The sequence below is a fragment of the Anolis carolinensis genome, chromosome 5, assembly GCF_035594765.1.
Source record: "Anolis carolinensis isolate JA03-04 chromosome 5, rAnoCar3.1.pri, whole genome shotgun sequence".
NCBI lineage: Eukaryota > Metazoa > Chordata > Lepidosauria > Squamata > Dactyloidae > Anolis > Anolis carolinensis.
Window position 1 is genome coordinate 150418518 of NC_085845.1, and position 27763 is coordinate 150446280.

Below are 27763 nucleotides of genomic sequence, written 5' to 3' on the forward strand. Positions count from 1 at the left end.
ACAGTCCAACAACATCCAGAGAGGCAGATTATTCTCAGTCTTGAACTGTATGTGTAAGGGAACAAATTGTGTGTGTATATTAACTTATATAAAGAGGAAGAAAGAAGAAAAGAATGAGGTGTAACCGGAAAGAGCTCATTTGACTGAGATCAGCATATCGCTTATAAAAATGATGGTGATCTTTGTTTTTCTTTTGTCAGGGTCTGAAGATGAAGACCCTGGGCTATTGTTAAATCCCAGGGACCAGCTGAATAATGGTATTTAAAGTTATCTGTGTTGACTTGGGTATACAGCTTTTTGTTTCATTGATTTCACTAACATCTAAGGCATCCTTGGATTTGTAATACAACCTTCTAAATTGCTATTTGGCCAGCCCATGTGTTTGTCTTAGAGCAGTGGTTCTCAGCCTGTGGGTCCCCAGGTGTTTTGGCCTACAACTCCCAGAAATCCCAGACAGTTTACCAGCTGTTAGGTTTTCTGAGAGTTGAAGGCCAAAACATCTGGGGACCTACAGGTTGAGAACCACTGGTCTTAGAGGTATAATCAAATTATGTACAATGGGCATAGAAACAACTGAGGTACAGACAAGTATACCCATACACACACTTCAATTAATATCTTCACTAGTAGAAAAAGCCCATGCTTCCTAACAGTGTGCCATAGACCACTTTTACATTTGGTGCTACTTCTTACAAAAGAAATACATATCTCATGAATGATGATTGATCAAATCTGCAAGACAACCATTCTGCCAAGATTAAAATGAGGAAGGGTTTCATTTCCCAGGATTGCCATAATTTCTTCTCACAAATTTTAACTCATTTAACTCTCTTGATTGATTTTCTCTATCACTGGATCTACTGGAATTGGTTTCGTGGTGATGATCTTAAATTGCTAATTGTTCATTCTATAAGGACAAGTCTTTATCCTTTTTTTTCCTTATGGAAAGTTTTGTGTCAGTGGTATGAGGAAGAAACAAGACACAGCATGGTATTGGCATAATTAAATAGTGAGCCAAATGTCATTGGGAATGCACACATAAGAACAGCAATATCTTCCTTCTATATTGTCCTCTAAAATAGATTTGAGTAACTGATTTCCTAATTACTTTATCTGTTTATGTTTATAATGTCATATTCTTACCTGTTGCATCATTGCATTGAAAGCAATTATGGTTTCCTTTGGGATATTTATTCATTCTTTTCATTTTTTAAAATGGCAATATTTTGTGGATGACTGGCAGAATATTTGCATTAGTTACATTTCCTCCATCTTGATTTTATCTTTGGAAAAAAGGGGGAATTACATTTCCTTCAAAGATCTCTTCCTCTCTATTTTATCCTTACAAGAACTCTATGAAGTAGGTCAAGCTACTTCACCACTGGGACTTACTCAAAACAACAAAGATGGCGTTGACTCCAGTCCAAGCCTATATTATAAAACACACCACTGAATTGCCAGATTTACTCCAAGACACTGAAACAATTACATTTTATTGCTCAATGTAAACTGGAACTTGGTTTAATGAAAAATTGGTCCTCCTGAGTTGGCTCTCAGGCTACCATGAATATATATATTTGGAGCATTGTGTCAGATTAACTAAATATATCTGAGCTACATTTCAGCAGTGGAGCATGTACTTTTTGTGTAAAAGGTCCTGGATTCAAATGCTAATATTTTCAGGTAAGGTTGGTATGAATGAATGAATGAATGAATGAAACTTTATTTATAGCCCGCCTTATCTCCTCAAAGGGACTCAGGACGGCTTACAACAAAATACACAGTTGCAAACATTCAATGCCAGCAATAATCTATAAACAAATAAACAACTCAATAAATTATAAAGCAACTTAAATAAACAATACATAATCCACATAATTACAAACATATTAGGTTCTTAAAATCTCATTAGAAATCTGTAAAATTAGACTAAAATTGTTGGAGGGGAGATGGTGAGCAGCAAATTAACAGATGATAAATGTAAAACTCCCAACTCTGAAAGCTGCTACCAGTCAGTAAAGACATTAGTGAACTAAATGAAACCTTAGGATGTAGCAAGTTCCAGTGTCCCAGATGCTTTCCCATTAAGGTAAACTAATCCTATTTTTCATTCAGCTTTCTTAATTCTGAATCAGATGGAAAGTAAAACACATTCTACTGCTTTGTCAATGAGTGAATGCTCTATTTTGTGTACATTCACATTTTACTTAAAAAAAAAGCCAACAGTAACCCCAAACTATATGTAGCCTACCTTGGGCTTGGTTATTATTTTGTATTAAGAAAGGAGAGTATATAAGAAGTTCATCTGCTCAAAATTAATAGCCCCAATAGCTGTACAAAGTTTGTGTGTCTGTACATCAGACATCGAATAAGATGCCTATTTTTCTTTATAAGTATTTGTCTGATCTCTTTCTTTTTAAATTAATTTTTATTAGAGAATATATTTTTCAAATCAATAACTTTATAAAAAAGGAAGGAAAAAAATATGAGAAGAAAATTAAAAAGCAAAACATACCAAAGCAAAACAAATCACAAACACACTACTCAATATATATATGTTGACTTCCATCTATTGTATGGCGTTGGGGGTGAAAAGTAGCCTTTCACCAAATCTTGATAGGTCTCGTATTATTTCTGTCTGATCTCTTTCAACAGTGTGCTTGTTTTGTTGACGAGCCCTTTCAATATTATTGTTGACATTTTTGTTTTCTTCAGATAAAGGACCAGCTACCAATCTTCTGCCTTCTCAAGTGAACCATTCTCCAGTGATCAACCATCTTCTGCTAGGAAAGAAGATGAAGCCAACTAATCGTTCTGCCAAAAATGCCATTATTCACATTCCAAATCATGCTGGAGGCAAGATGTCACCTGGCCCCCATGAAGACCTTAAAACAAAACTCAACTCTCCCTGGCGCACTCACATTAGGGTACATCGGAAGAACATGGCAAGAGCCAAAGGCCAGCTGTGCCATGGTGATACTATAGGACTAATAGAAGAACAGAGTGAAGGTGGAAAAGCCAAGAGCATTGGCGCAAAAGAGGAGACTTCAAGCAAATCAGAATCCGTGGATGGAGAAGGAAGTGATTCAGATGCTGGGATTACCAGGAAAGCTGATGGACAATCTCCCGAACCAGCGTTCAAAGATACTAATGTCAGTGCAAATATATCAGCAGTTCAGCTGAAGCTGGAAGCACTGGGACTTACCCAAAACAACAAAGATGACATTGACTCCAAGCCGAGTCTTTACTGTCAGACACACACCTCTGAAATGCTGGATTCGCCCAAAGACACTGAAACAGTGGCAACGTCCCCTGCAGTCAGCACTCCCAAGTCTCAAGTCTTCAGCCCTTTCCCCAGTGTCAAGCCACTTAGAAAATCAGCTGCAGCCAGGAATCTAGGATTGTATGGTCCAACTGAAAGAACCCCAACTGTTCACTTCCCACAAATGAGCAGAAGCTTTAACAAGCCCACAAATGGTAACAGTGGTTCTAAAAGACGGTGATGCTTATACTCCACTTCATTAATATTACCATAGTCATGATCACTGCTGTTTGAATTTTTTTTGTGTGTATCTGTGGGCCCAAAGGGATTTATATGTAATTTATTTAATTGAAATAAGGGAGATTAGCGACAAAAATGTCAGAAATCTGTGTTTTTCTATAATATAGATTAGTGATGGTGGCACATTTAGTTTTCATGGCAAAAAATAAACTGACTTGCAACACAGGAAATGTTTTGAATTTATTACCTACAGGGTGGAAAAAACCTGTAGTAAATGTCTGCCACTTCTCAGTTCTGCCAGGCATTCAAATGATACTTGTAGAACAGGTTTTGTTCAGTTTTATTCACCATCAAAACATTTGGGCAAGATTATCACCACTTTGTGGCAATTAGTTAATCCTCTTTGCTGCCTGGAACAGAACTGAGTCTTTCAGTCTTTTAGACAGATTAAAATACTACTTGCCGTCTGGATCATTACACTAATATATTTGAAGAAATGACACTCTAGCACTGTTCCGATATTTAAAGTGCTGGTTTTTTTAAAAAAAACTTTTTCTATATTATAGCAATCTCTCTCAGATGAAGAGAGAAATTAATGCATTGTATACTACTTGATTTTGGTTAAAGGAACACTGACCTCTAGTGAGTCATGAAACTCTAGAAATGATATAAATTTACAATATTTACATATGTGTTTTCGAAGGCTTACATGGCCGGAATCACTGGGTTGCCATGAGTTTTCCGGGCTGTATGGTCATGTTCCAGAAGCATTCTCTCCTGCCGTTTCGCCCATATCTATGGCAGGCATCCTCAGAGGTTGTGAGGTATATTATTTGAGAACACAGAAATGCTGGACCACTCTAGCAACCACTATGTCAGACTACACAGAGAAGCCACTAAAATCCACAAGCATGTGGACAATTTCAGCAGAAAGGAGGAAAACATGGAAATGAACAAAATCTGGCTACCAGTATTTAAAACAACTTTAAAATCAGACACTAAATAAAGAACAACACTCTGAAAACAGGGAAATTCCAGACCGGAAACAATCAAGGCCAGTTAATCACCTCCCAACAAAGGATTCCCCCAGACAGGAAGCAGCCAGGCTTTGAAGCTGCAAGGCTTTTCAATGCTAATCAAGGTGATTAATTGCAACATTCACAGTTGTCTTCAACAGACAAAGAGGTTTTTTTTCTCCCACCCTGGATTTTCCAAAGATATATAAACCTCCCTTACCTAGTTTCTAATATACCTCACAACCTCTGAGGATGCCTGCCATAGATGTCGGTGAAACGTTGGGAGAGAATGCTTCTGGAACATGGCCATACGGCCCGGAAAACTCGCAGCAACCCAATATTTACATATATAATTTAAAATTCTTGACAGCATTTAGTGTTGAGAGAAAAATACATATATTGAGTTCGGTGGACTTTATTTCCAGGTGAGTGAGTATAGGATTGTGGCCTTCATATTTTGTTTTGTAAGGCACGAAACTTTAACAATGTTTAGCACTTTTAATCTCTGATGTGTTACAGTTGATTCCCAGTTAAGAAAGATCCAGGTCTGTGTCCTGTGATATGAGATCACTGTCTATATATTTTCTAACTTTCCTTTATAATGAAGGTTTTTAGCAGCTTCCACAAGATTATGTTTGTTCCATCTGAAGTGAGCGAACAAACTGGAAAATATTGGGATCTAGTCCTTAAGATGCTGGATTGTTGCAAAGAAAATAATTAAGATCCTGAAACTTGGCAGATATGGTGGAAAGTTGATCCCATTGCCTTCATTTTAATTTCAGAAAAGTAGTACGTAAAAGAGGTCCCATACTCCAATGTGCCATGAAAAAATTGTAGTTCTGTGTAGAAAAAGTCTACAGGATTGTGCAATGCTGTTTTTGTGTTCAAGAATTAATGGGCATTGGATCGAGTGAAGTGACAAAGGTTTGGAAAGGTTGTTACCCTGCTGAAACAATTCTGTAGCTTTAAAATAGTAATAACATAATAATGATAATACTTCACAGCATGATTTTGAAGACAAATTTGAGGTCTGTCAGAACTTTGCAAGGTTAAGTGCAATAAAAAAGCTGCCATGACAACAATTTGTCAGTAGAAGAGAATTTCTCTCTATTCAGAATAGTTGTATTCTGAATCTTAAGCTTTGGTGCATTAGACAGGAAGGTGCTTAAACAACAAAAGCTGATGATTCAGCCCTCTGCCCACATCAGTTTTGGATATTTCTCATACAAAATCCCCCCCAGTGTATGCAATTGTCCACAAACCTTGGTTATCTTTCATCTCACAATCTACAGCTGGTTAAGCAAGTGATACAAACCGTGTCTGCATAGGCTACTATGACAATGCACCAAATGTAATATTAAGACATCACAGGCAAGCATGCACAAATGAATAAAATATTAACTTGAAAAAAAACCCAACAACCAGGACCTAAAAGATTGTATAGTTAATTTTTAGGAAATTTTAGACTTGCGATTCCTGAATTGCAAGTCTGCATGCTGCATGCCAAACATTTTCTGAATCTAAAGAAGGCTTAAAAGGAATTCGTACTATGGCATTGAGGCTGCTTTTAACAAGAAAAATCCCAGAGTGTGTGGGCTTCTCTGATGTAGTTCTTTGGATTTCTGTTACTGCTTGATCTATTTTCTGTATAATAATTATTATAAAAAGTGTTATTACAATTGATGCTGGAAGTACACGGATCTAAAGTTAACGTTGGATTCCCCTGTTCATTTTAATAAAAATAATAATACACTTTAATTATATTCCACCCTTCTCCCCTAAGGGACTCAGAGCGGATTGCAGCATTTACATCCATAGGCAAACATTCAGTGCCTTTACAATCATATACAACGAGACACACAAACAAAAAGGCAGAGGCTTCACCTTTCATTTCCGGCATCTGGAGGCGGTGCTCATCTCTGGCTCTGGGAGGAGCTTTTCTCCATTTTCAAACCGAGGAGCCTGTGTTGTCACCTCCTAGTCATGTGGCTGGCAAGATTGTTTGCAGTGTCTCTTTGCCTTTTCCTGCCAAAGCGTACCTATTTATCTACTCACATTTGCATGTTTTCGAACTGCTGGGTTGGCATGAGCTGGAACTTACAGATGAGAGCTCACCCTGTTTTGTGGATTCAAACTGCTAACCTTCAAATCAGCAATTTAACCAACCTTCAGGTCAGCAATTCAGCAGTACAAGGGTTTAATCCATTGCGTCACCGTGATGGCTCCTTCCTTTTAAACTCTGTTATGTTGTTTCTCAAAACTTATGCAAACCTTTTGAAAAGCTAATGATTTTTTAATTTCTATAACAAATTTGTTCTCATTCTTAATGGAATAACTAAAGTGGTTAATTGAGTTGAAATTAATTTACAAGGTTGGCAGCAAGCATCCTTTCCATTAATAGACCTGAGAATGTTTTATTTCCACACCCTCGCTGCCATTGAAAAATGTTGGAAAGCTCTATTCCATTTAATTCTTTGTTGGGAACTGCTTTGATACATGCACAGTGAAGTCCGTGTCTATGTGGAATACTGTATAGGAACTCAGCGCATGAATACTTGAATAGGAGATGCTAGTTTGGGCCCAGTGTCTCTGACTTTATCATAATGTCTTAAGTGAGTTTGGGCCCGTTGTTTTTGCCATCCGAGTGATGCTGGTATGAAATTTAAGGAGCTTACCAGGTTTGCTTCCTCCTTGAACGCCGTGTGTGGTGTGTTTTAAGAGACTTCAGTGTTAAACTTAATGTCTTATGAATTTCTTCTTTGATGTATTCAATATACTGTAAATATTATTGTACATTATAAATATATTCAGAATGTGTAAAACTGGTTTGGAGCTGTTCATCTTTGTGTGTATGTGTGTTTTAAGTATAGCTACTATGCTAATCAATTTTAAAGGGTATCATTTTAAACAAAAATAGTTTTCTTCCACTTAGGGCCCTTCCACACAGCCATATAACCCAGAATATCAAGACAGATACTCCACAGTATTTGCTTTGAACTGGATTATCTGAGTCCACACTGTTATATAATCCAGTTTAATGTGGGTTTTATACAGCTGTGTGGAAGGGGCCTTAGACATGTTCTCACAATTTCAGTATTTATATAACAAAATGCTTCATTTAGGAGTGTTTATTTTAAAGTACATTGTGAGAGACTTTTGAAATTGTTTCCATGGGCACATAAGCATGAGAATAATTCACTGAGGTTAGTCATCTATGCAATTTCATGAGAAATAATCCCTTAATCTGCATTGGATAACAAAACAAAGCAACTGATATTTTAATGAGCTTTTCAAAAGCAAATGACCATTTGCTTTGACTAATACTGAAGTATACTCTCACTTGTGTTGATGAAAATACAGGTTAAATTATTTATTCAATCATTCAACATGTGAGTCACTCTGTAGACTAAGTGCTCAGGGCAACACATGTAAATCTATAATGATAAGTGCCCAAGTCCCTTGACACTGATATTAAAGTGACCTAAGGGTGCATCTACATTGTAGAATTAATGCAGTTTGACACTACTTTAACTGCCATGACTCAATGCTATGGAATTACAAGGTTGCATGTTTGGTTGGTTGCATGCTGCAAGTCGCTTCTGGTTGTGAAAGAATCAGCCGTCTACAAAGACGTTGCCCAGGGGACACTCGGATGTGTTACGATGCTGTGCAGAGGCTTCTCTCATGTCCCCAAGAACTTGCAGGAACATCTCAGCAAGCAAGAGTTCAAAAGTGGCAGGGTAAAACCCAGAACCTGAAGCCATGGCTGATACCAAATGAGAGACTCCCTCCTGGGTACGCAGAAGTCTGGGCAACTTGGAAGGTGTTAAACAGACTGCGTTCTGGCACCATGAGATGCAGAGCCAACCTTAAGAAATGGGGCCACAAAGTGGAGACCACAACATGCGAGTGTGGAGAAGATCAAACCACAGACCAATTACAACGCAGTCTGAGTCCTGCCACATGCACAATGGAGGACCTTCTTATAGCAACACCAGAGGCACTCCAAGTGGTCAGTTACAATATACAGTACACCGGTAGAGAAGAAGAATGGAAGCTAAATAACCTTTTTTATTTCCAACCCTTCCTTACCCTCCCCCCTCTCCCTTTATTTCTCCCTTTCCCCCCTTCCAAAACCCTTTCTTATAAGCCTGCCCTCTCCCTTCATCCCCCAAAACCTGCAAGACAGCAATAATAAATGGTGTACATTAATATTTATTGAAAACCCACAAAACGGCAAGGGCGTGAAAACTGAACCATGAAGTAGTGAGGGAACACTATGTTGTTTTTAAAATTGGATAAACAAATAGTTAAAATATGTCCACCACCAGTAGCATCACCTTTACTCATTAGATGGCAGACCTTTCTAATCTCCACCCAGCAGTGAGGAAGCAACATTCAGACATACAGAATATTCATTTTCCCAAAAGACAGGGAGTTCCACATGGTGCTGCTTCCTTTTGCATAGTTCTGAACTCTTAGAAGTTGAGATAAAAAAAAGGTAATGCTGCCTTGGTGAGGAAGGGCAGGAGGAGAATGAGCAGTGATGAAGTCTGAACAAAAAGTGGGGAGGAGAGAAAGAGGAGCCTGTGAGACAAAACAGTAAAGGAGAGGCAGAAGGGGCAGAGAAGAGAAAAAGAAAGAAAACACTTGTATAAAGTGGGGAATTAAATGTATTCCTAATCCTTGCAAAGATGTCAGGAAGTCATTTCCATGGGTTGGGAGGGAGAAGCATCTGGCTGCAATTTGACAGCCAAGAGAAAGGAACAGTCAGTTTAGCAGTCAAGCTCTGCTCTGGCAAACCCTGTGGGCGCAGGAGGGTGATGGGTGTCCCTTTCTCTTAGTTGCACGACTGCAGTTGGTTTCTGCTCTCCCTCAGTCAGATACTGGCCATGAGAGCACGTCCCAGAACTGTCAAGCAGCAGTAGGAAGGCTTTGCAGAAAAAGGTACTGGATACCTCCTCCTGCCGCATCCTAAAATGACATTTGTCAGCATATGTCACCTACAGTTTCTCACCGGGAGAAACTCTCTCCTGGGCACACAGAAGACTGGGCGACTTGGAAGGTGCTGAACAGACTGCGATCTGGTACCACAAGATGCAAAAACCAATCTTAAGAAATGGGGCTATAAAGTGGAGTCCACGACATGTGAGTGCAGAGAAGAGCAAACCACAGACCACTTACTACAATGCAGTCTGAGCCCTGCCACATGCACAGTGGAGGGCCTTCTCACAGCGACACCAGAGGCAACCCAAGTGGCCACCTTCTGGTCAAAGGAAATTTAGTATAATGCCAAGTTTTTAACTTTGTGTTTTTTTTAACACATAATAGTTGTATTCCCAATTTGTTTCTGACCCAATAAATAAATACCTACAGGATTCCAGACAGAAATGTACAGCAAATTGAAAGGCCTGATCATTGGTCTAACTGCTAATAAAATAATTAAATAACATTTAATTAAATAGTGAAATAATAAATTGTTTTGAAATGCTTCCGATTAATACAAATTTCCTTCATTGCGATCATAATGCCCCATGAACCTGCCTATGGCAGTTGTGGGTAGCATCCCGTGTGGGAAATACGGAAAGCATAGGAGTCCAATTATGTACCATGGCTCTTCAAATGCAACCAGTACATTCTATTTTCCATATTTTGTGTTTCATTGTGTAGTCCTATACTGCTTCATGTACCTGCCAACTCATAGATTGTAATAAGGTATCCTCATACAATTTATTTGCAGAAAAGTTTAAAATATGCAGATTAATGTTGAAGGCCTTGACACTCTAACAGGATAAATACGTAACTAAGAAGAATATACCATTTCATTTCTCCTATACTCATAAATTATTCTATTGCAAGACAACTAGAATCAAAATTTTAGTGCATGGCAGTCATAATTTTTCCATCCCACTTGTGCTATGTCTCAGCTTCCTTGGGGTTTTCCAAACCAATATGTTATCACCAAAAATATCTAATCCCAAAACATGCACCACCACACAAAAGGCAGGGAAAGAAAAGTCTACTAAAGCTGGTCCTAATAATCCATCAAACAGCTTGAAATTGAAAAGTTCTCTCAGTCCATATTTAGGACATTTGTGCAGCAAGTATGTATCCATTTGCTAGCTTGAGCATAATTGGACTCCCTTCTAATAAGGCACATAGGACTGGTCTACAAAACATTAATATTTTTTAAGTTGTCTCTTGAAATACACTAGAAGCCATACCAGTAGTTTAAAAAGTAGTACAATATGTTCAGTTTTCTAAGTTTCAGTTTCTATTTGGGCTGCTATGTTTTGAATGAATTTCATTTCCTGATTGATTCCATTAAAATTAAAGCTGCTTGGTCCAGCTCAACTGGAGATTCCACCTGAACATTAGGAAGAGCTTCCTAACTATGAGAGCTGTTCAGCAGTGGAACTCTCTTCCCCGGAGTGTGGTGAAGGCTCCTTCTTTAGAGCCTTTTAAGCTTCAAAGCAGCGATCTGTCAGGGGTGCTTTGAATGCGATTTTCCTGCTTCTTGGCAGGGGGTTGGACAAGATGGCCCATGGGGTCTCTTCCAACTCTGCAACTCTATGATTCTATTATTCTATTTCATATGATGAAGCATTAATCTTAAACTAGGAGCCCCCAGATGGCGTAGTGGACTAAGTGACTTGAAGGTTGGATTGCTGACCTGAAAGCTGCCAGGTTCGAATCCCACCTGGGGAGAGTGCGGTTGAGCTCCCTCTATCAGCTCCAGCTCCATGCGGGGACATGAGAGAAGCCTCCCACAAGGATGGTAAAAACATCAAAAACATCCTGGCGTCCCCTGGGCAACGTCCTTGCAGACGGCCAATTCTCTCACTCCAGAAGCGACTCAAGTTGCTCCTGACATGAAAAAAATATATCTTAAACTGCTATTTATGTATATATTTATCTTCTGACATGAGGAAAGTCTAAGAAATAACTCAGTATTTTATAGCTGGTAACTTTTTACAGCCTAAATCTTTCTAAATTTTTAAAAAATATATGTATGTGTCTCATATGCACTTTTATAAACATTTTTGCTCCATAGTTACAGAAGTGAAGCCAAATTGAATGTATAGAAAGAGAGAAAAGAGGTATTGGTAAAAAATAGTAGCCAAATCCACACTTAATCACTAGATGTCACTATTGGTCTTCATACAAACCAATCTGCACTTGATAGTTATGAGATCATGTTCAGATTTTTAAAAAAATGCTACAAATGTAGTATTCTTTGGTGATTTAATTAGGTATCATTTTTAAGATTACTGTGTCTCAGGTTTAAGCACATGATGCTACAAAGGAAGTTGGCTTTCAAGTCCAAAGCAAAATACAAAGTGAATTCATTCCACCCTGGAGATGGGAACCGCTAACCGTCTTAATAAGATAAGAGTTGATCCCCTTTCCATTTAGTTCATCCAGATGGGGTAGTTAATTCTTTGCATTAACTACAGGAAAAAATACTGTCAGTAGATACAAATAAGGTCAAAGAGTTGTAGATGAAGCCTCAGACCAGTGGTTCTCAACCTTCCTAATGCCGTGACTCTTTAATACAGTTCCTTATGTTGTCGTGACCTCCAACCATAACATTAAATTTGTTGCTACTTCATAACTATAATTTTGCTATTGTTATGAATCGTAATGTAAATATCTGATATGCAGGATGTATTTTCATTCACTGGACCAAATTTGGCACAAATAACTGATACACCCAAATTTGAATACTGGTGGGGTTGAGAGGATTAATTTTGTCATTTCAAAGTTGTAGTTGCTGGGATTTATAGCTAACCTACAATCAAAGAGCATTCTGAACTCCACCAATGAAATTGAACCAAACTTGGCACACAGAACTCCCAATGACTAACAGAAAATACTGGAAGGGGTTTGGTGGGCAATGACCTTGAGTTTTGGAGTTGTAGTTCACCAATATCAGAGAGCACTGTGGACTCAATGATGGATCTGGACCAAACTTGGCACGGATACTCAATATGGCCAAATATGAACACTGATGGAGTTTGGAGAAAATAAACTTTGACAAGTTTGGGAGTTGTAGTTGCTGGGATTTATAGTTCATGTACAATCAAAGAGCTCCTTGAACCCCACCAATGAAAGAATTGGGCCACACCTCCCACACAGAATCCCCATGACCAACAGAAAATACTGGAGGAGTCTGGGAGGAATTGACAGTGATTTAGGGGAGATGTAGTTCACCTACCTCCAGAGAACATTGTGAATTAATACGTGTTTTCTGATGGTCTTTGGTGACCCCTCTGACATCTCCTCGCAATCCCCCAGCGGTCCCGACCCACAGGTTGAGAAACGCTGCCTTAGATACATTTGTTAGGATATAATCTACAGGATAGCACCTTCCGGGCCTCCTGTATCTGTTTCAAGTTATGTGTTGTTTAATGCTATAGGTACCTATTGGAAGAAAGACCCATTCCTTTCAATGGGACTTACAGCAGATAGAGACCCCCTCCTTTCACTTTGGTGAGAAAGAAGAGGAAATTTGCATGAGCAGGATGGTGTGAGGGAGCTAGCTCAGATTCCTGGGTTCTTGACTACTTCTAGCTGTGGTGAAGAACAAAGGATCCTCACAGGAAGTTGTGACAAGGTTTGACCAAAGACAACAAAACAACAACAACAACAACAAAAGATCCCTGAATCATCCCAAAACAGCAGCATCTTTGCACCTTCTCCAATTTGTCCTTTCTGGGAAACATGATCCCTTCCCCACCAGTTTGAAGCAAATACTATGGTGCATATAAATGTATGCACCCAGCCTGGAAAGAAAATAATGGTAGATTCCTCCTCCTCCAAACATCAACATGCTCACCCCCTGGTGCAGGATCAAAGCTGAGATTCAGCTGCAGCACAGACCACACATAAAAAGGACAACAACCCCCCTCCCCAAACTCTGTGTTACGGGGGAGGGGGGAATAGGAACAAAAAGTGATCATTTTTTTTATTCTACCTTGAACTGTAAGAACAGGATTAAATGGTGGGCGGCTGACTCTGGAGTCAGCAAATTGTGAGTCAACACAGATCTAGAAAAGGGCTAAAATAGATTATCAGTCTTGTGTAGATTAACCCATTAGCCAGTAATTCCAACCACCATGGCCAGTGGCTAAGTGTGCAGGAAATGGTGATCCGACAAAGTGCAAAGGAACATGGATTATCACCAATGAAGTAAAATCTATGAAATGATTGTTGGCTCTAATTTACAAACTTTGGCCTAAATTGAGTTTCTAAATTCAATTCACCTGATTAGACCAATTGAATCAGTAACTGAATATTATGGGAGTATTTAGATAAATCAATTGACTCAATAGTTTTACTTTAGTGGAACAGCAAACTGTTCTTAGTATTGCATAGTCTCTAGAAAACAGTACAGCTGTGTTCTCCACTTTCATATGGGTTGGGGTCTAGGACCCTTGCAAAAGTGGTAAAACTGTGATTGTCTCTAATATCCCCAAACCATAACATACACATAAAAATAATGATAGGGCGGCTGGGCTTGGTTGTGTGTGCATTCTCTCACTCAGGCCAGTGGGCAGGGGGATGGGAAACATGAGTGGGGGAGGGATGAATGATGTGCTGGTCTCCATGGCAGATGGAGAGAGTGTTGCCGCCCTTGTCCTTCTCCTGCCATTGGAACTGCTATCTTGCCAGCCTGGCTCTTTTCTCTCCATTCTCCCTTCTGGGCTGCAGTGGTGCAATGGGTTAAACTCTTGTGCTGCTGAACTACTGACCTGAAGGTCGGCATTTTGAATCCACAAAACGCTGTGAGCTCCTGCCTGTCAACTCTAGCTCCTGCCAACCTAGCAGTTCGAACTCATGCAAATGTGAATAGATAAATAGGTACTGCTTCAGTGGAAAAAGGCAAAGAGATGCTCCAAGCAATCTTGCTGGCCACATGACTAGGAGGTGACAATGCAGGCTCCTTGGCTTAGAAATTGAGGGAAAAAGCACATCCCCGAGCCAGACAAGCACGGCCTCCAGAAATGAAAGAAGAAGCCTTTGCTTTTGTTTGTGTTTGTGTCTTATTATATGTGATTGTAAGGGCATTGAATGTTTACCTATGTTTGCTGTAAATGCTGTAATCTGCTCTGAATCCCCTAGGGGAGAAGTGTGGAATATAAGTAAAGTGATTATTATTATTATTATTATTATTATTATTATTATTATTATTATTATTATTATTATTATTATGCTCTCTGTTTCATCTTCTTCCTCCTGCCCACCTGCCCAAGGGAGTGAGGGAATGCATATGCTGCTGAGCTGAGCCACACCACCATTTTTTCCCTTCCAGTGATGAAAGATTGGATAACTAAGGTTCCTTCGACACATGTAATAAAATCTGGAAGACAGAAGGGTGTTTATGTGGCTAAATGACGTTTTGCGAAAGTGTATACTGAATCGGGTTAACAGTTGAAAAGCACGTATTTAAAAGTGTGCTTAAAACCTGTTTCCTGCCAAAAGATGTGCATATTTTCATGGCTGTCTATCCCTGTAGTTATGGAAAACATGTGACTTCCTTCCTATACCCTGATGTGGACTGATCCAGCGCATGTGCATGTTTTAAAAGCCCCAAAGAGTTGATTAGGGCTGTCAAAAAATGGAACGAAAGACACACAGGTGGTTAAATGGAAGAACAAATGAAAAACAATTACAATTAGAACTCTCGGCAACCATTCCTTTTTTCTGATCTTTATAATATTAAACAGAGCTTGAATTTATAGTTGGATGAGGAGAGAAAATTAGAAATCTGCTTGTGTGTACATTGAGATACGGTATATGTATGAGTGTATATACAATTCAGCACATCTCGGAGAGAATAAAAAAAAAACTTCTGATGGATGTCCCCCGTCCATCTTGCGGATTTCTAAAATACACTACAAAGGAAGATGTCAGGATAGTGGAGAACCATTTCCCAGGATTGATAGGTCTGGACTTCCTGTCAGGTCCGGCGCTTTTTTTAATTCACTTATTCAATCTGAATTTTGATGGTCTGGAAGCACTGATTTTACTGAACAAACATAGCTCAAGACGGACATTGATCTCTTCAAAGTCTATTAAAATGGTAGTGAAACCTAGATCCACAAATGCAGAGGGAAGACTGTCTATGCATTTTCATAGTATGAAGGATTTTTGCTACAGAGGGACAAGAATTTAAAAAAGAAAAGAAAAACCAAGCGTGTCTGCAAAAGTGGTCTTTTGTAAGTAAACACCGGATACAGAATTCAAGGGAATGGAATTCACTTTCACATCTGATTGTTCTCAGATTCCCCTTCTTTCGATGAGTCAGGATCTCTACTTCTGCTCCCAAGTTCCTTGAAGAAGTATGGTATACTTATCTAAAATCACAACTCAAAGCAGACATCCCTTGCTTAACCAGGATGGCTCAGCCAGTGATGTGATCTGTTCTATCATAAGCGAAATGTCAAGATGATACACTTGCAGAAACCACACAAAGATGAGAAGTGACTTCTCGCCTGCTCCACCCAGCACAAAAATGCCCGGCCTATTATTCCCTTATATTTTTACCATATGTATGTGTATGCCTGCTCCCTGTGTTATTGCCATCTGTGAATCAGGCTGTGAGCAGTAATAGGCTGGCTTTTATGTCGGTGGGCTGGTGAGAATGTGGAAAAGAAATTAACAGGTGGCCGGGTGATGTTTCAAGAGACCCATTGCGGGCTCAAAGCTTCCTTTTCAAGCTCTGTGCCAAGATTTCTATCCCGCCCTCCTTATAAACCTGTGTAATTCACTTCTAATCCTAGCTCACTTCCTTTACAAATGATTTAAAAAAATTAAAAGAAGTGTTTCTTCCTCCCTCATTGTTCTACAGTCTGTCCATCTCTTCTTTGCCCTTCTCTTGTTGGCTTCTGTATTTTTTTGCATGTAATGCTAGGTAGCAGATAGAAGGGAGGAAGCTATTTTTCATCTCCACAAACCACTGTTTTGTTTTCTTTCCCCCCTCCAACAGATACCATCCATATACAAATATTTGTTTAGCTACCAGCCACAAAAATCACAACCAAAACAAACTGTGTGTGTTTTGATAGACTCTAGTAACCACAAGTAGGGTCAGCTCTACTATTACATTGAGTGAGTTGGCTTCTTTAAGTGGGAGAAGCTGAGGGCACAGAGTGGACAGAGCTGTAAGTATTAGGCTTGTGCACGGATTCAGTTTGGTTGGTTCATTTCAGCCAATCCGGCTTGTTCGACTTCTTCGGTTGGCCATAACGGTAAGGGCTCGGCTGCCTTTTTTTCACCTGAAATGGCCCACATGGCTGCCGGACACAGCGTCTTCTCTTCTATTCTGGAGAACGCGGCACATGCTACCTTAATCCTGTTGCCGAAACCCAGACTCCCTTGAAAGGCAAAAAGGAAAGGATCCCAGGAAGAGTGCTTCCTTAACCCAATTGTTCAAACCCAGACTCCCTTGAAAGGGAGAAAGGAAAGGATCCCAGGAATTGTAAGTTTCCCATTACCACCAATAGGCCAGATTTTCCCAGATGTTTCAGCTGCCTAGCCAAAAACAGACTTTTCTATTAACCAATGTTCAGGAGGCTCCCAAAAACAAATCTGGGTACCCAACGAAATTTAGATACCAAAAAATGGATCATCCTCCAGCCAAATTGCACAAGCCTAGTGAGTACCACGCATCTTGTTCTTTACTTCCCAAACTAGACTGGTATGCTTAGGCACAGCAGAGGATGATGTCTTGTTTCAGTCTTGAAGTAAGACCTAACCTCTAGTTCAGTCACCTTTTATCTGGAGAATTGGGGGAGAAGAGGAGGTACCATTTTGGCTGCTTCCTCAGATAGCAAAATGTCTTGGGATGATTCAGGCCACAAAACAAGCCTAAATTTATGCTTTGAGGAGAGAATTCCCATGACTCAGGTCATGGCTCTTATTATTCCTCTGAGATCCTACCAGGAAAAATGTGAAGAATAAATCTGATAAATAAATAAGCTTCTCCTAGTTATGAAAAGGTGTAATTTTCATGTTTAGCGGAAGTGACAGATACTTCCGCTTTTAAAAGTGAGGATAACACCATGATGTTAACTTTATTCATAAGCCTACCCACTTTTGTTTTGTAGATATTTTCCTTGTGAGGACAATACCTCATGCATTATTCATTTTCTATGTAGACAAGATGAGATAATTCCAGGCTCTCTACTGATTTTAAGAGAAGGAAGGAGGCCATGAAGCATAGTCAGTGGTTAAGCATGATGAGAGTTGCAGCCTATTACCAATCTTTAATGTATTTCCCAGTATCCTTTGTCATTGACCACACTGGTTAGAAAGCATGGAAGCTGGAGTCCAACATCTGGACAGCCTCATATTCTTCACCCAACCTTTGAGACATCTGGGGTGCCAGGTTGAGGAAGGAAGATGTAGTCTCATAATGACTACCATGATGACCAATCGAGATTAAAATGATGTTTTCTTGTGAGGAATTCAAGGATTTAAAAAGCCACCAACTTTCGAATTCAATAGCAAAACTGCAAAGTGGGTGGGTATGGATAGAGACACCTTACATACCTTTATTTCCTATTAGGTTAGAACTGATCAAAAGTAGGCTTATAAAACTCTACAAAGTAAGCATCTGGTCCCACTGTTTGAAACTTTGTCTGTCTTGACCATGTAAAGAAAATATGATTGAGATGCATAAGAAGAGTTTCTATGGGAAGAGCATTAGACTCAGATCAAACAAGCAGGACAATGTGGAAAACACAGCACAGGTTTTGGAGATGACGCTGTATTTGTCATGCATAAAATGGAAGGCTCCCGTTTGGCTCCATCTTTATACTATAAGTTATTTTCAATGAGATCATCTTATGCCCTCCACTTACTATGACTTCAGCACTTAACAATCTTAGTTTCTTTCATGCGTACAGGTCTCTGGTATTCAGTAGATTACGTTTCTGATTAGAATCCAAGTATTTGTGCAGTTTAGTGCAAATTCCTGATGTGATTCAATATTTCATGGTAGCATCAAAGGAAAAAATCCAAGTTAATGATTTCTCCCAATTAAGAGAAAGAGGGTAATTGTCCTAAAAGGCAGCTGCAGATGGCAAGGGCAGAAGCAACATCAAAAATCAGCTAAGCTTAGGTTTAGGGGGGTAACTGGATTTGATGCCTACAGGCAGAAAATGAGGAATGAGCAATAAACAAAAACTTCTGCTCATTAAAAACAAGGGTCATCATTTTAAAAACTTCCTATTATATTTACCCACTGAAAAGTCTTTGATAATACTGAGTGTGTTCCAGATCCATCAAATAACTTTCCCTCTTTCATTAATATGTGGATTTATTTATTAATTACCATGGGCCTTTATTACCCACTGGGTTCCTGGACCCCCATGGATAACAAAATTTGTGGATGTTTCCTGTTATATACAAAGGCATAGTAAAATGATGTCTTCATATAAAATGACAAAATCAAGGTTTACTTTTGGAATGTTTTTTTAAAAAAGTATTTTCCAGCTGTGGATGGTTGGAACTGTGGATACAGAATCTGTGGATACAGAGGGACAACTGTATATTATTACAGTGTTCCCTCACTTATTGCTGGGGTTAGGTTCTAGGACCACTCACAATAAGTGAAAATCCGCGAAGTAGGGACATTATATTTATTTTAATATTTATTCATTATTTTAGTATACACTATTTTAAGTATTTATCAACCAATCATGTGTTGATAAATCACCTCCTTCTCCTCCCGTTGCCTCTTGGGTCTTTTTCTCTCCTTCTGGCTTCTCCTTCCTCCCTTCCTCAGGCTGTAAATTGTAATTTTTTATGATTTATAATAGTAGTTTAGAGTTTATTGAAAAACCGCAAAACAGTGAATCCGCGAAAAGTGAACTGCAAAGTAGTGAGGGAACACTATAAATGGTTAATCTACCGGGTTGTGCCTACAATTAGAGTGAACTAAATGTCTCATGTGACAGATTGTTTTGTGTAGTAAGGTAGTTGTAGAAGCATCTTCCCATAATATCTCGCCTTTGATGCAACATGGCTGTAGAATTGGAAGACGTATTATTTCTTGCCACAGGGAGGATTTGTTAATCTATCAGTTAAAGCAACTAAGTCCTGCAGCCAAACTGAGCTGTGATGTACTAATTGCTTACATTTTATGTTTTGTGATATTTGTATACTCCTAGGGTTACAGCAAGGATGGCCATCATGCAGTGCTCCAGATAATAAAAGCAACCTTTAGTTTGCACCAGTAATGAGAAATATTGGAAGTTGCAGGTGAACCCTAGAATTGTTACCCCATTTTAGTATTTCAAAAATAACCAGGACTTCATGATCCTTATAAGCCTCTCAGTGTTTTAACATATAAGTGGTGGTGTCCTCTCTGGGGACTGTTCCCCTGAAACCTGCACTTGGTCATTAGTTTTGTTTTAAAGCAACTATTTTGTTGCCTTTTAAATTGTGGATTAATTTGTAAACATCTTTAGAAAGTTCAAAGCAGAATATAATGTCTTTGCACAAATGTAAGATAACGTATACTGTATTTCTTAGCACCAAACTATGTTCTGAATTGTCTGAGATTCTGTATCAACACATTATCTCCCCAGTTAGCTTTACTGAGTAATAAAGCTGCTTGCAAGGAAGACACTGCAGAGTAACATGACTGTCCACCAGCAGCAGCAAATGATGCTGCATGAAGCAGAGATCTTTATGGTTATCTTATCACAACTCTTCATTGTAGCATCACTTGTTGGCAGGAGAGGCCTAGTCATTAGGCTTGCTCAAATAATTCGTTTTCCCTGTTAACCGTTATTAATTCGTTATTTTCGTTTGTTTTGAAGCAATATACGGCATTGGTTGTCCACACGTCTGGATATCGCGGTTTCGAATCGCGAGAGGCCGTTTTTCGTTATGTCGTCGTTTTTTTCGTTAGGAAAAAAAAGCTTTGGCAAATCACCCAAACTCCCACCATTCAGGCCCTTTCCTTTTGCCCCTCAGCAAAAGGGGCGTCACGGGCTCAGCCAATGGGAGGGGGCGAGGGGGAAGGAGGCCGAGGAGGAGGAGGAAGACGGAGGAGGGAAATGGCCGCCGCCGCCGCCGCCTCGCCTCAGCTCAGGCCTGATACTCAGAGGTTTTGACGTCTGTGCGAAGCTAGGCAAGTGGGGTTTATATATCTGTGGAAGGTCCAGGGTGGGAGAAAGAACTCTTGTCTGTGGGAGGCAAGTGTGAATGTTGCAATTGGTCACCTTGATTAGCATTGAATAGCCTTGCAGCTTCAAAGCCTGGCTGCTTCCTACCTGGGGGAATCCTTTGTTGGGAGGTATTAGCTGGCCCTGATTGTTTCCTGTCTGGAATTCCCATTTTCTGGGTGTTGTTCTTTTACTGTCCTGATTTTAGCTTTTCTGTAGCTAAAAATGCATATAAAATTGATTCTATAGGGAGGATAAATGATTGGATTTCAACTCCTACAGCTTAGCTTTCTCTGCCAATAATGGTACCATATCAAACTAAACCTCCCAAGATTCTGTAGCAGTGAGCCATCTTGGATATTGTAAGGGATTTTATTATTATTATTATTATTATTATTATTATTATTATTATTATTATTATTAGACCTTGCTCCCAGGAAGGTGCCTTCGCTGTGGCTCCCAACTTATCTATCTATCTACCTTTCCACATATTCTCCACATTGTGTGTATGTGTATGTATATTATATATACATGAGCCCCGATGGCGAAGTGTGTTAAAGCACTGAGCTGCTGAACTTGCAGACCGAAAGGTCCCAGGTTCAAATCCCGGGAGCAGAGTGAGTGCCCGCTGTTAGCTCCAGCTTCTGCCAACCTAGCAGCTTGAAAACATGCCAATGTGAGTAGATCAATAGGTACCACTCTGGCGGGAAGGTAATGGCACTCCATGTAGTCATGCCGGCCACATGACCTTGGAGGTGTCTATGGACAACACTGGCTCTTGGGCTTAGAAATGGAGATGAGCACCAACCCCCAGAGTCAGACATGACTGAACTTAACGTCAAGGGATACCTTTACCTTTACCTATATACACACACACACACACACATTATGCAGGGACTATATATATATTATATATACACAGTATATATCACACACACACCAATTTAACAAAGTTTCAGCCACAAAAACAAAGTTTCTGAAGTAGAACAATGACTTTCACAGTAAAGACAACCCAATTTAACAGGAAATAAGACTTTCAAACCAGGAACAGATTTCTGCAATTATTAAAAAATGGTTTATTATAAAAGCTATGAAAATTCGCCAAAAATCAGAGGATAAGGGAAACGTTCCAAATTTTGGTGAGCTATCAGTGTTAAATGTGTTCTACCACTGTACCAAGTTGGAAGAAGATCACTCAAAAAATGAGGGTGGGAGAGTCCTGTAAAGTCCTCTCCCTCTGTGCTGTTTTTGGGAATTGCGCATGCGCGTCCGCCATTAACGAATTAATTTAGAAAATAACGAATTTTCGTTAATTTCGAATTTTTTGGGGGGCCAAATTCGGAAATACCATCAGAAACAAAAAGCTGCCCCCCTCTAGTTTTGAAACGAGTTTAGAATCAAATTTTTCGTGGATCGATCAAGCCTACTAGTCATGTTATACTGCAGCATCCTGCTTGAGAGATATACAGACTTCAATGGCTACAAATGCCTGACTAACTTTTAAGGTGGGTTGTTCAGGTTCATTTGTGATAGTGGCAACAGTGCACCATTGGAAAGGAGAATACAAAGTAGTTACGATGCTCTAACTCTTATGTCATTGTAATTGACCAACAGAGTGTCTGCTTATGCTCAGGCAACTCTGAGTACATTTACTCAGAGAAAACTGGTGGCATTCATGTTGATGAGGTAGGTGGTGGCTCTAGTACAGAGTTTGGCCCAAAGGAGCTATCCAAAGTGCTGAACCATATGTCCCAAGTAGCATCTTAACTTTATAATTCAGATCTAAAACATATGATTAATTCATGCTACTCCACTGACCTGGATGCCACCAACTACAGCTGCAGATGTATCTGTATATCTGTATGTATATATATGTATATATACAGTAGAGTCTCGCTTATCCAACATTCACTTATCCAATGTTCTGGATGATCCAACACATTTTTGTAGTCAATGTTTTTAATACATCGTGATATTTTGGTGCTAAATTCGTAAATACAGTAATTACTACATAGCATTACTGCGTATTGAACTACTTTTTCTGTCAAATTTGTTGTCTAACATGATGTTTTGGTGCTTCATTTGTAAAATCATAATCTAACTTGATGTTTAGTAGGCTTCTCCTTAATCCCTCCTTATTATCCAACATCTTCACTTATCCAACATTCTGCCGGCCCGTTTATGTTGGATAAGTTTATGTTGGGGCCAGGCTGTGGCGCAGGCTGTTGAGCAGCTGCAATAAATCACTCTGACCATGAGGTCATGAGTTCGAGGCCAGCCCGTGGCGGCCATCAATTAAAAATAAAAAATAGCCCCTGCTCGTTGCTGACCTAGCAACCCGAAAGATAGTTGCATCTATCAAGTAGGAAATAAGGTACCACTTATAAAAAAAAGTGGGGAGGAAACGTTAACTAATTTACGACCTGGAATGAGGAAGTGCCGTCAGAGTGGATGATGAAGCAGTTGCTCCCCCCTGTGGCCAGAATCGAACATCCCCTCAGGAGAAGGTTAACTTGCCTCTGCGTCTGTCTGTCTCGGTCTCTGTTTGATGTGTTTATGGGCACTGAATGTTTGCCCTATGTGTGTATAATGTGATCCGCCCTGAGTCCCCTTCGGGGTGAGAAGGGCGGAATATAAATACTGTAAATAAATAAATAATAAATAAATAAGTGAGACTCTACTGTATATATATATATATATATATATACACACACACACACATGTATGTGTGTGTGTGTATACATATATATGTATACAAAATAATTTACAATAATATAAAATTATAACATATTGTATATACATATAATATTCATAATATTATATTGTAATACGATATAATCCTAATAATACAATATAATAATATTAATTATATATTATATTTTACATGTAATATTACTAATAATATTACAATATATTGATACAGTACAATATAGTAATTTATTACCAGTATTGCACTATGCTAATAATATAATATTGTATGTAAATTTAATTTGTAAGCTGCTCTGAGTCCCCTTCGGGGTGAGAAGGGCGGCATATAAACGTAGCAAATAAATAAATAAATAAATTTGTGTGTGTGAAAGAGGGGAAAAGACTTTGAAGCTCATTTATCATACACATGATGCTTCCTAGAGAAAGTGAACAGCTGAAGAAAGGGGAAAGTATGCTCAAAGCATCAGATGCCCCAGTTCTTGTCTGCTAGCAAACAGCTGGCTTCATGATCAGGCCATTTCCTTCTAGCTGAGACTATACTCATATCTCCCTCTCTTTCTTAAATCACACAGGGATCTTTCTGTTGCTTTAGAAGCATTCAGCCTGTAGACACTGCTAGAGGTGGTGGAAAGGACTAGGCGGTTATAATCTGCTTCCTCTCCAGTTGTGACAGGAAGAGTAGCCTGCTTTCTCATGCTGTATTTTTTGGAGAGAAAAGGGACCAAGGGACACTTAGGGAGATTTGTGTGTATGTCTTCAACTTTGTAACTTGTCAACTTTGAGGAAATCACACTCATCCTCTTCTTCTTCCTTCATTCTCCAGACAATTGTTCAGAGCAGAGTGAGGTGCAAAAAGGTAACCTGGTTCAATGCAGGATTTCCCCCTTCCATTCACTTCATGTTTCTTCCAAATTTCTTTCTTTTGACTATAGCTCTTGCTACTTAGGGTGCATCAGTACACTTCAATCTAGATTGAAAATTGAATCTCTTAAACCGCTGAGCTGCTGAACTTGCTGACCAAAACATGGTTCTAATATGGGAAGCGGGGGTGAGCTCCTGCTGTTAGCTTCAGTTTCTGCCAACCTAGCAGTTCAAAAACATGCTAATGTGAGTAGATCAATAGGTACTGCTCCGGTGGGAAGGTAACGGTGCTCTGTGCAGTCATGCTGGCCATATGACCTTGGAGGTGTCTACAGACAATGCCGGCTCTTTGACTTAGAAATGGAGATGAGCACCACCCTCCAGAGTCGGACACAAATAGACTTAATGTCAAGGGAAACCTTTACCTATAGAATGCAAAATGTCATTTGTGACAAACAAAATCCATTCATAGCTGCCATGTGGCATATGTTTCTATCTGTGGTGTGTTCTCACTCTGCGCACAAATGTAGAGAATGACATCACGTTCCAACCAGGTGTTGAAATGTGTCCTTTACTCATTTGGGTCCCTATATCAGGCGAAAGGGAGGATCAAAATAAATATATACAAGAAATAAAATCCCAACATTTTTCTGAACAGGAGAAGAGTGACTTCACAGTTTCTGAGTCAAGAAGATGAGCCTTATTAACTTGTACATGTAGTACTAGTCACATGTTTTCAGTTACATTAAGCTGTATGTGGAGCAGGGGTTCCTTCTTCCCACATCAAAAGAGATCCTGTTTCAAATTATGGAGAAGAACCTGATACGGAATGATAGATCTGACCGTTGATTTTTTTCCAAAGGGGGGTGAAAACAAATTCCTAATAAGTTTCACATTGTTTAAGTGCCACTGTTGGGCATAGTAGTGATGAAAGGATGACAGGTGCAACCACTTTCTGTGCTTAGAGGAGCTGGATTGGAGGGATTAAGCCCAACGGCATTTTCTTGATCTGTGCGTGTATCTTCTGCGTTCCCTTAACCTTTACCTTCATAGTGACTGTTATCCTCTTGCATGTAATACTTTCCAGCTTCCCAAAGGCATGGCACAAAAGAGCTAAATATCCAACACCTTCCAATGAAGTTATGCAGCAAAAGCTCTATTATTGGGTAAAGTAAAGAGGCTGCTTTCAGGATAAATTTAGTGACAGGGTTGCCCTACAGCATTTTAGTGTCTGAGACCGGAACAGCAAATGGAACAAGTCAAGGTGAGTAGGACTTAAAGGCCAAGGTCATGTTTAATGTGGCAGAGTATACATTTCAATTGACATACTTGGGCAAATGGAAGTCACAGTAATGGGGATAATTTCAGGTGTCATTCTAGGGATGCCTCAATGACTGTACTGAGTGAAAGGGGCAGCAGAACTGTGGCCATGTGGCCACATTGGACTAATGTAAAGAGGTTGTGGATATTCAAAGAGAAACTCAAAAGAGGCCAGAATCCTATCAATTGTCTAAACTACAGCAGAATAATTGAATCAAAGGAATGTGTACAAATGTTCCCTCATCGTTCAGCATGGATTCAGTAAGTCTACTCTAGCAGGGAATGGCAATATATAGGGCATATTAAGATAAAGGTTTCCCCATGACATTAAGTCTAGTCATGTCCGACTCTGGGGGTTGGCGCTCATCTCCATTTCTAAGCCAAAGAGCCAGCGTTATCTGTAGACACCTCCAAGGTCATGTGGCCAAGGTCCCACCGGAGCAGTACCTATTGATTTACTTACATTTGCATGTTTTCAAACTGCTAGGTTGGCAGAAGCTGGAGCTAACAGTGGGAGCTTGCCCCGCTCCCCGGATTTGAACCACCCACCTTTCGGTCAGCAAGTTTAGCAGCTTAGCGGTTTAGCCCACTATGCCACTGGGAGGTTATTTTAGCATATGAAGTGGGATTAGCAATAATATTCAGGGAAAAGGAATCTCACAAGCACTTCTCTCTGTTCCCGTCAGATAAAATAAAATAATTAAAAGCAATCTTTTTTTGCCCTTAAAAGACACCCAAATGATATATCTTCCTCACTGTGGCTAAGGACAAATCTATCCCAGGTGGGAAGATGCTAGTGGGCAGGATCCCTCTCTTTCTCTCTATGTGTTCACATCAGATTGTCTGTTTCTTAAACTGTGGGTCCTGACCCCAAATGGATTCCGCTTCGCTCAATATTGGGGTCATGAACATTTTGGCAAGAATAAAGGGTTTCTGAATTCCACGCATTTATACAAATCTGTTAGCAACAACATGCCCGGAGTCCCCGGTGGTGCAGTGGATTAAACCCTTGTGCCTGGCAGGACTGATGACTTGAAGGTTGGGTTGCTGACCTAAAGGTTGCTGGTTTGAATCCAACCCAGGAAAAATGTGGATGAGCTCTCTCTATCCAGCACCATGCGAGGACGTGAGAGAAGCCTCCCACAAGGATAGTAAAACATCAGAAACATCCAGGCGTCCCCTGGGCAATATCCTTGTAGACAGCCAATTCTCTCACACCAGAAGCGACCTGCAGTTTCTCAAGTTGCTCCTGACATGAGGAAATAAAAGCAACAACAGGCAATGTTTACAGTCCACTCTGCAGAAAATGCTTCAGCTGTACTCTACAAAAAGGGAAATCATCTTCTTTAGCAAGCTTCGCAAATACTGATTTATTATCAGTAAACGTTTGCCACAGTAAAAGGAGCCGCAGTGGCGCAATGGATTCTTGTGCTGGCTGGACTTCTGACCTGAAGGTTGGGTTGATGACCTGAAGGTTACCAGTTCGAATCTGCGAGGCTGGGTGAGCTCCCATCTGTCAGCTCTAGCTTGTGGGAACATGAGAGAAGCCTCCCAGCAGGGTGGTAACACATCCAGGCATCCCCTGGGCAAGGTCTCTGTAGACTGCCAATTCTCTCACACCTGAAGTGACTTGCAGTATGTTCTTAAGTTACTTCTGACACGATTAAAAAAACATGTTTGCTTTTGATACTATTTTACATACCTAGGATCATTTTCTTGGGCAGAAAGGGGCTACAAATGGGAAAAGTTTAAGAAGCCCTGCTCTAGGCAACCTGACTGCCCCAGTCACAGTGGGAGAGCTATCCTCTCTCAGTTATGGAATTAAAATTCAAGCGCTGATTGCAGCTGATTTTGGCATGTAGATTGTGAGAAAAATAATCTTGCCATTTGCCTCAGACTGCGAACCACATTAGGTTACGCTGAACCACATTAATATTACTAAGTCTCTCATTTTAACATCTTTTTAACATCTGTGTCTCTTCAACCACCAAAAACATTTTAAAAACCTCTCTCACATTTTCTTATTGCAGCAAATTTTCATCTAAATCTTTCTAAAACTGCTCTAAAAAATTAGGAGCTAGTGAGTTTGAGGACAGATGCTAGAGCCTCTTTATTTAAAAGTTGTTATGATATTCTGATATGATATTGGAATTTTCATTTATCTCCCCCTTCCT

General features: G+C 39.7%; 1 protein-coding gene across 4 annotated transcripts in view; it reads left to right on the plus strand.

Moving 5' to 3' along the window:
* tbc1d30 (TBC1 domain family member 30) overlaps positions 1-7340 on the plus strand; it is a 67488-nt gene extending 60148 nt beyond the window's left edge. For 2 of the 4 annotated variants that reach the window (XM_062982559.1, XM_008111077.3), the window contains 2 exons: positions 201-257; positions 2716-7340. In XM_062982559.1, coding sequence (XP_062838629.1) covers positions 201-257; positions 2716-3503 — 845 coding nt within the window. In that variant the 3' untranslated portion in view covers positions 3504-7340. The remainder of the gene's footprint in view (positions 1-200; positions 258-2715) is intronic. The other 2 variants (XM_062982558.1, XM_008111078.3) reach the window with 1 other exon arrangement.
* The last annotated feature ends 20423 nt before the right edge of the window (positions 7341-27763 follow it).